Here is a 13,101-nt window from a genome sequence, read left to right as displayed (position 1 = left end):
ATATTTTTTTTTTTTTTTAATTATATTTGAATCTTTCCAATAAATCTAATTTTTCATTTACGTATGTACTTTTAGTAGTTGTTTGTATTTACGGTTATTTTTCATAGATTGTTATATTGTATACGGATTATGATACTTGTTCCATATGTATTTCTTACAACTGCTTGTGTCTGGAAACTAGAAATTAAAGTCTTGTTGTATCTCCCTGTTTCGCAGCCCCTGACAGTAACAATGGTCCTTGTGAGTATAAAAAAGATTCTAGTTCTATCGGTCTATGCTGTGTTGCTATGCTATATTATACACCGCTCTGTGTTCATGCACGATATAATATACAGGCAAATCGCTGCAGTTGGGTCGAACAGATTGAAACAATGCGCGAGCAACGAAATTGAATTTGGCTAAATCTGAGAGTCAATAACTAAATCGGGAGCGGCTTGTATTCCGACTCGATAGCATGTAGAACTTCCAGATTTGAATTTCTTGCTTGTTCTTAATTCAAAGATATCTTTATATACCTGTGTGATTCTACTCCGGAAATATCTTTATATAAACTTTCAAAGAACGATGTCAGTTATTTCTAGAATCACATTTAAACAATTAATTGCTGTTATACTCAATATGAAATTGCAGTTTTAATCTTCAATCTTCAGTGGAGAATGTAATTAATAGTTTAAAATATGTATATGCTTATCAATTGCTGCAGCGCTTGATTGAATTTCCAATTAACATTTTGATCGATGCAAATTATTCAATTATCTTATGCAATTACCATGACAACACGGCGACACGTACTATCTATTCTCTCTTGCATAGTAATATTAATATATATTTATACATTGTATTTCTGAAATGATACTAAGAATAAAATAATCTTTATGAAAAGTTAAGTGGAAAATATGAAATAAAAATCTCTTATTTGAACTTTTTATTTTTATAAAGGAACATTCCATTTTTTTTCGGTTACATTTATCACTTCAGAAACCATGCATATTTACTGTTCTACAACAAAATTCGTCAATATCTTTATAAAATTTTCATAGGATGCACTTCATATTTTCCAAATCATACATATGGCACGTTTAGACTCATATATGTATATTTTTTCACGTACCCTGATTTCTACCAATTAATTTTTATTCCATTCCCATTTTATTGCCCGTAACACTTTATTAAATTGCACTTTATATAATCGCACGATATCATGCTACAGTAAAAATAACAATAAACATTCCGAGTTATTGATGTTTGCTAGCTTATGGCGTAAGCTTGTTGCACGTACTCGTCGAAGGCTAACCTTATAAAGATGGAGGTTTCCCGAGCTTTTCTAATTTAAAAAGATTATAATATCTGCTTTGGAGAGGGAGGGAGACTCTTTCTTTCATCTATAAACCGCTTTAGTCGCGTGCACCATTTGCAAAATTAATTTTATTCCCGCTCTCCCTGTTTTTCCGCGATCGTAATCTGGGCGGGTCTCATTAAATTGTAATCGCGATAGAATTACATGAAATCGGCTTGGAGCACAATAGCTGCTTACACGCACTATCGTTCCATGATTTGAGGCCAGTCTAGACACATCATAAATATTTCGCCTGGATGTGAACGTGCGACCCACTCATTTTCATTTTCTTCACGAGATTTCAATAGCTTCAATCTGCTCGCATGTCATGCCTGCACCTTACGCAAGACAAATCAGAATTTATTCCATTTTCCAGATTATTTCGAAATTAATTTAATAAGAGTCGCGATCAAAGCAATATATTCGCAATGTGTGAAATTTCGATATTTACTTCTCAAGAGACGCAGGCATTATCACAGACATTAGCGAATCGTTCGCATGAAATCCGGACACGTTTTATGTGTTTACCACATGACTGCATTCATTCGCGACTTCTAGTGTCTACAGATCCGTCGAATTAAAATCGCAAAAATATACGTATATCTTCACAATTCTGAATTCACCGCTAATTTAAAAAATCGAAATGGCGATGATACAAAAGCTAAATAGAGTCAAAACGTCTTTAAAAATATTATATTTTTAATATACGAATTATTATTATTATCACATTAAACACCCTTGAATTTTCCTGAAGTTTTTATTGTTAAATTTTGGAGCCTTTTGATTTCACATTATCATTTCTAAATAGAGTACATTAATTTCTCATACGCACTCGCTTTCAACCGCTCTAAGAACACGCTCTTTTGACGGATACGTAGACATACCACCGCTGCATTGTATGTGCTTTGGGTCTCTACAATCTCTTCTCTTCATATAAATCAGGTGTAATCTATGTGGTGGATGAACTGGATTATGAGCAAAAGAAGCAGTACGAGCTGACCGTGCGCGCAACCGACAGTGTATCGGGCGTTTACGCAGAGGTACTCGTCAGCATCCTCGTCCTGGACGTGAACGATTGCCCGCCCGAATTCACGCAGGATTCCTACAACATCTCGGTGTCGGAGGCGGCGGTGTTTGGGACCCCTGTCCTGCGAGTGAGCTCCAGAGACAATGACACAGGTAAGCGTAAAACAAATTTAAACTTCGTATTGAAAATTGGATTATAATATCTCCTTCGGTTTTACACGTAATGGATGAAATTTGGAAAAAAACTTGATCTTTTTTATCACATACATATTTATTTTTGCACAGGCATTAATCAACAAGTTCGTTACGCTATTCAAAATGACACCGAGGACAGTACGGATCTCTTCCACATCGATCCTGATGAGGGTGTGATATTTCTCAAGCGATCTTTAGATCATGAGAGTCACGAATCCCATCACTTCACCGTGATTGCCATGGACCGCGGCGTGCCGAGTCTGTCGAGTACGGCGCACGTCTGGATGAGCGTGATCGATATGAACGACAACCCGCCCAAGTTCGAGCAGCCCTCATACACCTGTTTCCTATCGGAGCATGCCGAACGTGGTCAATTCGTGACAGTGGTCACAGCCAGCGATCCCGACTACGTCGATGAGAAGCTGACGTACACCATCGTAGGTGGGAACGAACAGCAGACGTACAATATTGACCAGTCGACCGGCATCATCTCGCTGATAAATATGCAGAACTTTGGCGAGCAAAAACTCAGCATGCTTAACGTATCCGTCACCGACGGCGTCTACACCAGCTTCACCCGCGTCAAGATCGAGATCCTGCCCGCGAACAGGCACAATCCGAAATTCCCGAACCCGATAGTCGAGGTAACCGTCCTGGAGAACCAACTGCCTGGTAGACTGGTCACCAGCGTGCTGGCGGTAGACGAAGACTTCGGCGAGTATGGTACGGTGACATACGCGATAATGTCGGAGATGATGAAGGAGATATTTGAGATAAACAAGCTCACCGGCGAGATAGTAACACGTAAGAAGCTCGATCGGGAGGAACAGAAGCGCTATGAAATATCAGTTATGGCGACGGACGGCGGCGGTAGATCCGGATTCGTGATGGTGCGAGTTAAGATCGGCGATGAAAACGATAATGCGCCGGTATTCCTACTTAGAGAATACAAAGCTACCATTCAGGGCAATCTGTCACTGAATACACCCTTCCTAAAAATCAGGGCACAAGACGCGGATGAGGATGAGGCAGCCAAGATCGTTTATTCCATCTACGAACCGCAAACGTCATCAGCTAGATCTCTATTTGGTATAAATCCCGATACAGGATCTCTTTATCTGCAAAAGAGCGCTATGCCGTGGGGTAAGATATATATTTATTTGATCTTTATATGAGCAAAATAAATGGGATCAATACGATCCGTCTCTTGTTAAGAGATTTTATGTGACAAATAAATATTTGTTATACTTTTAGAAAACCAATTGTTCGAATTCTTTATTCGTGCGGAGGACAAAGGTTTGACTACGCATCATGCCGATGTACCGCTAAGTATCTATATAATGGGTTCCCACGATGTCCCGCCTTTATTCGAGCGAAAAGAAGATAAATTCTTTGTAAGAGAGGACTCTTCCGTCGGCACGCCGATCACGAAACTCAAGACCGTCACAAACAGCACTGTAACATATCGTATAGTATCCGGCGATGAAGATAACCCGTTCTTTACGATTGACTCTCATGGCCAGATTACTCTAACAAGACCATTGGATCGAGAATTGAAAGACAGTCATTTAATCGGGGTTCTCGCTGAAACGGATTCTAGTCCGCCGCTCACAGCTCTCGCTGAGATCACTCTTCAGGTACTGGATGAGAATGATCACGCGCCAAAATTCGAAAGCAATCCCTATGCGATTAGTTTGGCCGAAAACATCGAAGAGGGGACATCGATACTCAAAGTTATTGCGCATGATAAAGATCTCGGTAGCAACGGCGAGGTGCGTTACTCCTTTGGATCTGACATAGGAGAATTAGCGAACGTTTTTACAGTGGACGCTTATACCGGTTGGATATCAACATTGGTACAACTCGACAAGGAAAAGCAGCCGGAATATAAGTTTCAGGTAACATAAATACATAAATATTCCAAATGTATAAAAGTAGAATATGTATATAATAATTCCTTTTTTTTTTCAGGTGGTTGCTACTGACAATGGAAATCCGAAACACTTCGCGAGGACATCAGTACACGTCAAGTTAAAAGATTATAACGATAATGCGCCCGCATTCGTTGACGATCGTTATGAGGCTACGGTGAACGAAGACGCTTTACCAGGAACGGTTGTGGTAAAACTGATCACCGTCGACAAAGACACAGATGTCAACACACCGATAGAATTTTATATAACGTCAGGCGATTCTAGATCGCAATTTCAAATCAGGTCTACTGGCGAAGTGTATGTGGCAAAATCCTTGGACAGAGAGACTATTGATCGTTACGAGCTCCAAATCGTTGGTACAGATGGAAAATATGTTTTTGAAACAAAAGTGACGGTGCAAATCCTGGATGTCAACGATAATCCACCGTATTGCCTCAGATACCGTTACAGAGAGATACTTTCCGAGGGCTCGCATCCTGGTGCCTATGTCTTGACTGTATTGGCCACCGATTACGACGACGAGCCGAATGCTAAACTGCGATTTTATTTAACCGGTGACAATAACGACAAATTTTCGTTAGATAAGGAAACCGGCGTGTTGAAAACCGTCGGGCAACTTGATCGAGAGACTCAAGCCAAGTATTCCTTGACAGCCCACGTGCAGGATCGAGATAAACCTACTTGGGAGTGTTCATCGCAATTGGAGATTCTCGTTTCCGATCTCAATGACAACGCGCCGAAATTCACTATGTCAACTTACAGCAGCACTTTGCCCGAAGACGTGGAAATCGGCACGTTAGTAACGAAGGTACACGCTACGGACGACGATATCGGTATCAATCGGAAGATCCGATATGAATTTATTGATTCAGCGGATGGTCACTTTCTCATCGCAGCTGACAGTGGAATAGTCACGTTGGCTAAGCCATTGGATAGAGAAACGAAGGCCATGTATAATGTTACTATTCAGGCGCTTGATCAGGGCACTCCTCAGCTAATGGGGGTCGCATCTCTTATCGTTAACGTGCAGGACATCAATGATAATCCGCCGGAATTCGCTTCTAAACTCTACTTCGCGAAGGTACCTGAGATATACGCAGTTGGTACCGAAGTGGCACGAGTGCTCGCCACCTCAAAGGATACAGGAGTGAACGCTGATATATATTACTCGATTGTCGGTGGCAATGAGCATAAGAAATTCCAAATAGACGCCAAGACGGGCGTTTTAACCATCGCCGAACAGCTGGACTATGAACGGGCTCGCGATTACTTCCTCACTATTCAAGCTATTGACGGAGGCATTCCGCCGCTGAGCAATCACGCTACTGTCAATATCACCGTCACCGATAGCAATGATAACGCGCCAATTTTCAGCGAAGTTTCATACAGAGCCTTTGTGAGAGAAGATGCAAAAACGGGAGAAAAAGTTACGCAAGTGAGTTTTATTCAGTTATTATTTGCACTTCTATCATAATGTTTTTCAAAGATACAATAGCTATTCTTTTTAGCTAAACTTCTTACATGATTCATCTTTTCTCTTTTTCTCTACATCGTGAAGAGAAAAGGGAGAAAGATGAACCATGCAAGAACTTTAGCTAAAAAAAAACAGACCTAATACTGCGGTCTATTATTTAATTATCCTTGGATTAGGATTTATTTTTAGTTCTTATTATAGTGGAATAATATTTTTTCACAAAAAATTCTTATATATAGAACAAGAATTCAAGAATTGAACTCAATTTCTTTTCATTTCGTTTATAACTATATTACAATGACTTTAACTAAAGAATGCTATAAGAATATTTATATTATATAACATATATTATATATATACAAAATGATAAATAGATACACAAAATCATAAATAATTGTTAACAGAAAATCCATTTTACGTAATGCGAAACTATTTGTCTCGTTAAAATATTTTATTTCATTGATGTTTTAGGTTTACGCGAACGATTTAGATAGCGAGGAGAATGGCAATGTGTCGTATTATATAGAACGTGGCGACAGACAGAAGCAATTCTCCATTGACAGAAAAACTGGACAGATAGCTGTCACCGCGCCATTGGACCGAGAAGAAGTTAGTATCAAATACAATACACATAACAGATACAAATATAAACGAAATACTACAATAAACATTTCATTTTTTTCTTTTAGATTGCAAGCTATGTGTTAGAAGTTCATGCACGTGATAATGGTATACCGATGCTCTCGAGCTTCGTGATGGTGAACATCGAAGTTCTGGATGCGAACGATAATCCACCGTTATTTTCTTTGCCAAATTACACAGCTGTTGTACAGGAAGACAAACCGCTCGGTCATACGGTTTTACAATTTGTAGTCACAGACGCGGACATTGAACCGAATGCTGACCCGTACACCTTTGATTTTCGTTCCGGTAATGAGGGCGATGCGTTTCGGCTAGAGCAGGACGGTACTCTGCGAACAGCGACGAAGTTTAACAACAGAGTAAAAGATAAATATGTGCTACATGTTCGGGTGTTCGATAACGGCAGTCCCCCATTGTACTCGGACGCGTGGGTTGTAATCAAGGTGATCGAGGAATCGCAATATCCACCAGTAATCACGCCTCTCGAAGTGATTATCAATTCTTATATGGATGAGTATTCCGGTGGTATTATTGGAAAAGTCCACGCAACCGATCAAGATCAGTACGATACGCTTCTTTTCAGTTTGATACCATCCTCGCCAATTCCAAGCACCACCGATCTCTTCCAGATAGATAAGATTGATGGTACATTAGTGGCCCTGCCCAGACTTGACGTAGGCGAGTACAGAATAAACATTAGCGTGACGGATGGAAAGTTCCACTCGTACTCTGTCGTAAAAGTTAACGTCGATCTAGTGACCGACAAAATGCTCGAGAGTTCGGTAATCGTGAGATTTCGAGAAGTCAGCCCAGAGGATTTTATGCTGAGTCATCGCAAGGGTTTCGTCAGAACTGTTCGCAACGCGATGAATTGCCGTCTTAAGGATATCGTCATTATCAGCGTGCAGCCGTCAACTGATGAGGCGAACTTAATCAAGTCGCGGGCGATTCGCCAAGCGGTACACAATGATCTCGATCTTCTATTTGCTGTGAAGAAAGCGGCCAGTTCCGCGGGTTCATCAGGTTTCTATGCGTCAGAGAGCATACGCGAGGCATTGAACCAACACGTGGAGGAACTGGAGGAGTCGACGAAGTTAGTCGTCGAAGAGATCGTTCGGTTCAAGTGCAATAAAGGTTACTGTTTTTACGGTGACTGCCAAGACAAGATCACTCTCGATCCTACGCAAATAACGCCCGTGTCCACTGACGTGATGAGCTTCGTGTCACCGCGACACAAACATAAAATGGAATGTAATTGCAAGGAAGGATATGCCGGCAATCACTGTGAAGTGGTAGTCAACGAGTGTGCCAGGGACCCCTGTCCTCTTTTCAAAGTTTGCGTGCCAGACTCCTCCATTCAAGGGTACTCATGCCAGTGTCCTGAAGGATATGCCGGTCAGACCTGCGACATAGATATTTCCAAGTGCCACGATGAGTCGTGTTACATTCCGCGAAATCCCATATCTTTCAGCGGCAAGAGTTATGCGCGCTATAAGATCGACAAAGCGCTAATACGACAAACGATCGAAGATCGCCTTAGCTTATCCTTGAGGATCAGAACGATGCAGCCTACTGGCAACCTCATGTACGCGGCCGGCAAAGTGGACTATAATATTCTGGAGATCGTTAATGGCGTGATGCAATACAAATTCGATCTGGGCAGCGGCGAGGGATTAGTTAGAGTGAGCAGTGTGTACGTGAGTGATGGACAATGGCACGAGATTCAGCTGGAGCGAGAAAGCAACAGTGCCCGACTGACTGTAGATGGAAAACACATTGCTCATGGTTCGGCGCCTGGTATTAATGATATTCTGAATCTGCAGTCGGACGATTTATATTTAGGCGCTGAAGTGAGGCAACATCCATCGATTATCGGCTTCGAAGACGTGCAGCGTGGTTTCGTTGGCTGTATGGACGACGTTAGGATCGCTCGGGTATCTGTGCCATTGCACATGAGCGGTGCTAGCAGCGTGGCGATCCTCAAGCGATTCGCCAATGTTGAGTTTAGCTGCGACACAGCGACCATTCTGGTACCGCCGGGTGTCTGCGGTTCACAGCCGTGCCAGAATGGTGGTACTTGCAAAGACATGGGCAGCGACAATTATGAGTGTCAATGTCACACCCGGTTCGCTGGTTTAGCTTGCGAGATCGATACGGATCCGTGCGCCTCATCGCCCTGTCTCTACGGCGGCCGTTGCAAGATCGTGCCGGAAAGCGGTGATTACGTCTGCGAGTGCGTCGGGCCGAGTCTGAGTGGCAAACGTTGCGAATTTGGTAGATACTGCAGCCCGAATCCGTGCAGTCACGGCGGCGTGTGCGAGGAGGGAAACAACGGTCCGATCTGCAAGTGCCAGGGCTTCACAGGCGATCGCTGTGAGACCGATGTAAATGAATGCGACGCAAGTCCGTGCACGAATGGCGGCACCTGCGTGAACGAGATCGGCACGTACAGATGCATCTGTCCACCGAATATGACCGGCTTGAACTGCGGCAACCCGGCTTTCTCTACGCCCATCATATCCAGCCACTTAAACATTCCATGGGAGTATCTCATGTGGATTGGCATCGCGGTGCTGCTCAACATCCTGCTCATCGTCATATTCGTCGCTTTCTGGCGGATGCGGACGAAGAGAACTAGAACGCGTGCCAACAACATTAACAATGAGACACGGAAGCAGATGGTCTTGAATTCTGCGAGGCCAAATGAGCACGAGTTCAAGCGCAGTTCAAAACTGAGCAATCTGGAAGTCATACAGGTACCATTATTGTTACGTTTAGATTAACTATTCTCATTATCAGACGTATTATAAAAGCATGAGCTCTCCAACGTATATCTGAAACATTCAGACAAAAATTCTAAAAAAAGAATCAACGAATTTAAATATCAGTTTTTATTTATAGTAGACTTTTTCGTAATTCTTTTCTCTCTTGACACGCAATAGAACGACTATATAATGATTGGAAACTATTATAATGCTCCTTTTCCGGAATCGCCTTTAATAGTTGACGCATTTCATGATTTTAGATCACTGGTACATCGTTGAAACACTTTCTTTTTAGGCGCAATTTTAGGAAATAAAAGAAAAGTCTACTAGGGCCAAGTCAGGTAAATGCGAAGAGTAGTGGATCACTAAGTGATTCACTATGTCTTCGTTTGACCAAAAGTTATGAGACAATTGCGTCTAAAAGGAGAATTTTTTGACAATGTACCAGTGATCCAAGATATGTAACGGCATCAGATAAAAGAGGTTTCGGAAGAGAAGTTTCTATTCATTGTACCGCCTTCAATTGCATGTGTTAAGAAGGGAGAGAACTACGTAGAAGCATAATATGAGAAAGTAATATCTGAATTCGTTGATTTTTTAGAATGTTTGTCTGGAAACTTTTCAGACGTACTATGTGCACTTATTTGAAGGCATTATTTTAATATCTACACGATGAGAAACTTCAAGAGATTTAATTTAATAACTCATGATTATGATATAATGCCTTCAGTTCTTCCTTGTGGTATATAATCGCTATTTAGTAATCGACATTAACGCTGTTTTATTTATCATTTGCAATCGTTTGGTTTGCCCGCGTGATACATTTCCCCTCTTCGCGACGTCGATCCCATTTAAGGTCTACGTGTAATTCTTCTTTTTACAGAGAGAACCTCCCCAATGTCCTCCCAGACCCGCCTCCTACACTCCAAGCTCGAACAACGAGCCTGCCACGTATGGTAACTCGGCAGCGGTGGCTCTAAATAACTTGGACACCTTGCGCAGCTACGGTAGCGCGGGCGATGAACTAGAGAACTTTCCGCCTGATTATCTACGGAATTTGAATCGCAGCACTCCCATACCACCCCCGTCCCTGACCCTTGCTAACCCGGTCGGCGGGAATGCAACTGGCAGCGACACGGACAGTCTACACAAGCCCACCTGGCAGGAGCAGATGCAGCTAGCCTCCTTCATAACCGACACTACTAAAATCAAGAATGGTGAGTGGTCCACGACCGCATCATGAATGAAAGAGGAATTACCCTCTTGGCTCCGTCCGGTAGCTTCTTACTTTTGATTTCGCTTGTGGCATGCAATCGTAAGGGGTGGAGCACTAGGCTCTTCCTCGTTCTTATCTCTCCTCGACGAAAACCTTAATTTTTCTCGCTCTTTTTCTGTCTTTTCTCTCTCATTGCGACCTTTCTATCATTGGCGTAGCCGATTATTCTATTAACACCAGCGTGTTTCGTGTTGTGTGCACTAACAGACTTGAAACGAGCGAGCCCAGTGGTACCAGAGCTGACCACTGGAGGACTTCTACTAAACTCTTCTCGACGGACGCCTCATGCGGTTGGATCTTCCATCACCTCCGTCACGTCCATCGAGGATGATCCTCGCATCGTCGGCGGTAAGTCGAGACAGCCCGCTCGTATGGCTCGAGATAGAGAGTATCCTTCGAATCGTATATCGTCTCTTAAAAATTAAAGATGTTTTAATATAAGCATTAGATCTTGCAGACGTAACACAGTAAAGTGTAGAAAATTTAAAAATACATCATCGACGGCTATTTAATAAAACTTTACAAATTCACCAGAAGCTGCTGTAGCCAAAGTGCGATCTTAGGATACTCCGTATACTTTGGGTCTTCGCTTTTTCGCTTGTACTATCTCAATCGAGTGCTATTATTTGCCCTCGCACTATCTCTACCTTTTACTTCACCGCACAACACTATGCCGCATCGCATGTAGCGTGTCGGAGTACAGTCGTTGTCTGCAATGCTTTTAGGGTATCACTGGGACTGCTCAGACTGGGTTAGGCCGAGTCAGAATCCCTTGCCCAACATCACGGAGGTACCCGGCAGCGAGGTCCCAGACTCGTCCAGTTTCCATAGCAATGAGAGTAATGAGTCTAATACTCATCAACTACCATTGAGTAAGTACATGATGGTGCCGAAGTACGCGGATAAACCGAAGTGGATAGACTGTGCGAGAGCGTGCTCCTACAATTGCGACGCGGATATCTGTGAATGCCCATTGATTTATTGTCCTCTTCCTGCATTAGCATGATTAGTGTAATATTGATGTTTGACAGCTTTAATTTTAGTAACGTCATAAGTATTGAGTTTGATAGCAAACTTGTTAGATTGTCACAAAAATTTAGTAGTTTGATTGACACGCATCCTATAATAAAAATTATAGAACCTAAAGTGGTGTATTTAATGCCGTCTTAACATTGTAATGTAATAATATAATAATGAATTTATAATAATAGGGACTAACGAATTAGTACCATAATTAATCACGTTAATATTTATGCATGACGAGAAATGTGATATAATATCATAATGTCATACATATTAATTTGTTATTTCGCTAACAACATTAATTACGGCAATTTGTAAAACTTTCGTGAACAATATATAATATGGAAATATATAGAAATATATGTAACATTTGCAATTCTGTTATAGTGCATGGTCCAATAGATCCAACGAGGGACATTGAGACGCTAAACGAAGACCAAGAATCGGAATATGTCGGCGACTCCGAATGCGGGACCGAGTTTTCGGAGCAATATCATTGCGCGGAGACGCACCGTCTGAATCCTCTCGATAGCGGCGGTGAGGGAGAGTACAAATACAAGAGCTCTGAGAGCTATCTGCGTCACCCGAACTCATATCTGCCGCATTACAATATTCACACCGACACCGAGAACGAGACGAATCCGCTCAACGGCCGTCTTAGCACCCTCGAGTCCGACGAGGAAGAAGAAGATGACGTAGTGCCTTATGGTTTTCCGAGTACCCGTCGTAACCGATGCCACAAGGTGATCGAAGAGGACGAGATTGGATCCGTCATCACCACGCTAGAGGAAAGGAACTCGCTATTGGGTGGCGCAACCAGCAACAGCGATCTCTCCACGAATCTGTGCGAAATCGACGATTCCGAGTACGAGATCACGGATCAGAAGAGCAACGGACGCCTGTGGCTGTCGGGGAACGGCATCACGCAGACCTCAGTGTGACGAACGGTGGTGCCGAAGTACGCGGATAGACCGAAGCGTGCGAAAGCGTGTTTCTCCGTGTTTCTACGATTGAGACGCGCGGATATCTGTGAATATGCAATTTTGTACATAGAGTGTTATATCGTCATAGAGAAGTAAGACAGTCTGTACAGGCAGCTATGAAATAAGGAATCCGTTTATGCGAACCACCGGCGTGTTCTGGACGCACGTCGCGCATGTGATGTATACCGTTACGGAAATATACATCGCACCTTAAATCTCCTCCTATTTAGGTAGAGTTCAAGAATCAGTGTACTTAATCCTGCAAACTCATGGCGAATAGTTATATGTCTTACAGCTGCAAGCAGTGCGTACGTTGCGTATGTCCAGATCAGAATCGATGAAAAAATTTAAACAGCTTCTATTTTTATTTATTTTATTAATATTATATACATATATGTTTTGTTATAATATATAGGCTATTCCGTGAAAACTGATAAACTTCTAGAA

The 13,101-nt window shown here is 42.3% G+C and overlaps 1 protein-coding gene across 3 annotated transcripts in view; it reads left to right on the top strand.

Moving 5' to 3' along the window:
- LOC108750301 (fat-like cadherin-related tumor suppressor homolog) overlaps positions 1–13,004 on the top strand; it is a 52,640-nt gene extending 39,636 nt beyond the window's left edge. The window contains exons 10-20 of one of the 3 annotated variants that reach the window (XM_018489662.1): positions 217–240; positions 2,279–2,515; positions 2,648–3,700; positions 3,812–4,455; positions 4,529–5,926; positions 6,437–6,574; positions 6,655–9,363; positions 10,256–10,589; positions 10,856–10,996; positions 11,374–11,520; positions 12,059–13,004. In XM_018489662.1, coding sequence (XP_018345164.1) covers positions 217–240; positions 2,279–2,515; positions 2,648–3,700; positions 3,812–4,455; positions 4,529–5,926; positions 6,437–6,574; positions 6,655–9,363; positions 10,256–10,589; positions 10,856–10,996; positions 11,374–11,520; positions 12,059–12,612 — 7,379 coding nt within the window. In that variant the 3' untranslated portion in view covers positions 12,613–13,004. The remainder of the gene's footprint in view (positions 1–216; positions 241–2,278; positions 2,516–2,647; positions 3,701–3,811; positions 4,456–4,528; positions 5,927–6,436; positions 6,575–6,654; positions 9,364–10,255; positions 10,590–10,855; positions 10,997–11,373; positions 11,521–12,058) is intronic. The other 2 variants (XM_018489665.1, XM_018489666.1) reach the window with 2 other exon arrangements.
- The last annotated feature ends 97 nt before the right edge of the window (positions 13,005–13,101 follow it).

This window comes from Trachymyrmex septentrionalis, unplaced genomic scaffold (genome assembly GCF_001594115.1).
Source record: "Trachymyrmex septentrionalis isolate Tsep2-gDNA-1 unplaced genomic scaffold, Tsep1.0 scaffold35, whole genome shotgun sequence".
NCBI lineage: Eukaryota > Metazoa > Arthropoda > Insecta > Hymenoptera > Formicidae > Trachymyrmex > Trachymyrmex septentrionalis.
The sequence above is the reverse complement of the archived record's forward strand: the minus strand, read 5'-3'. Positions and strand labels throughout refer to the sequence as shown.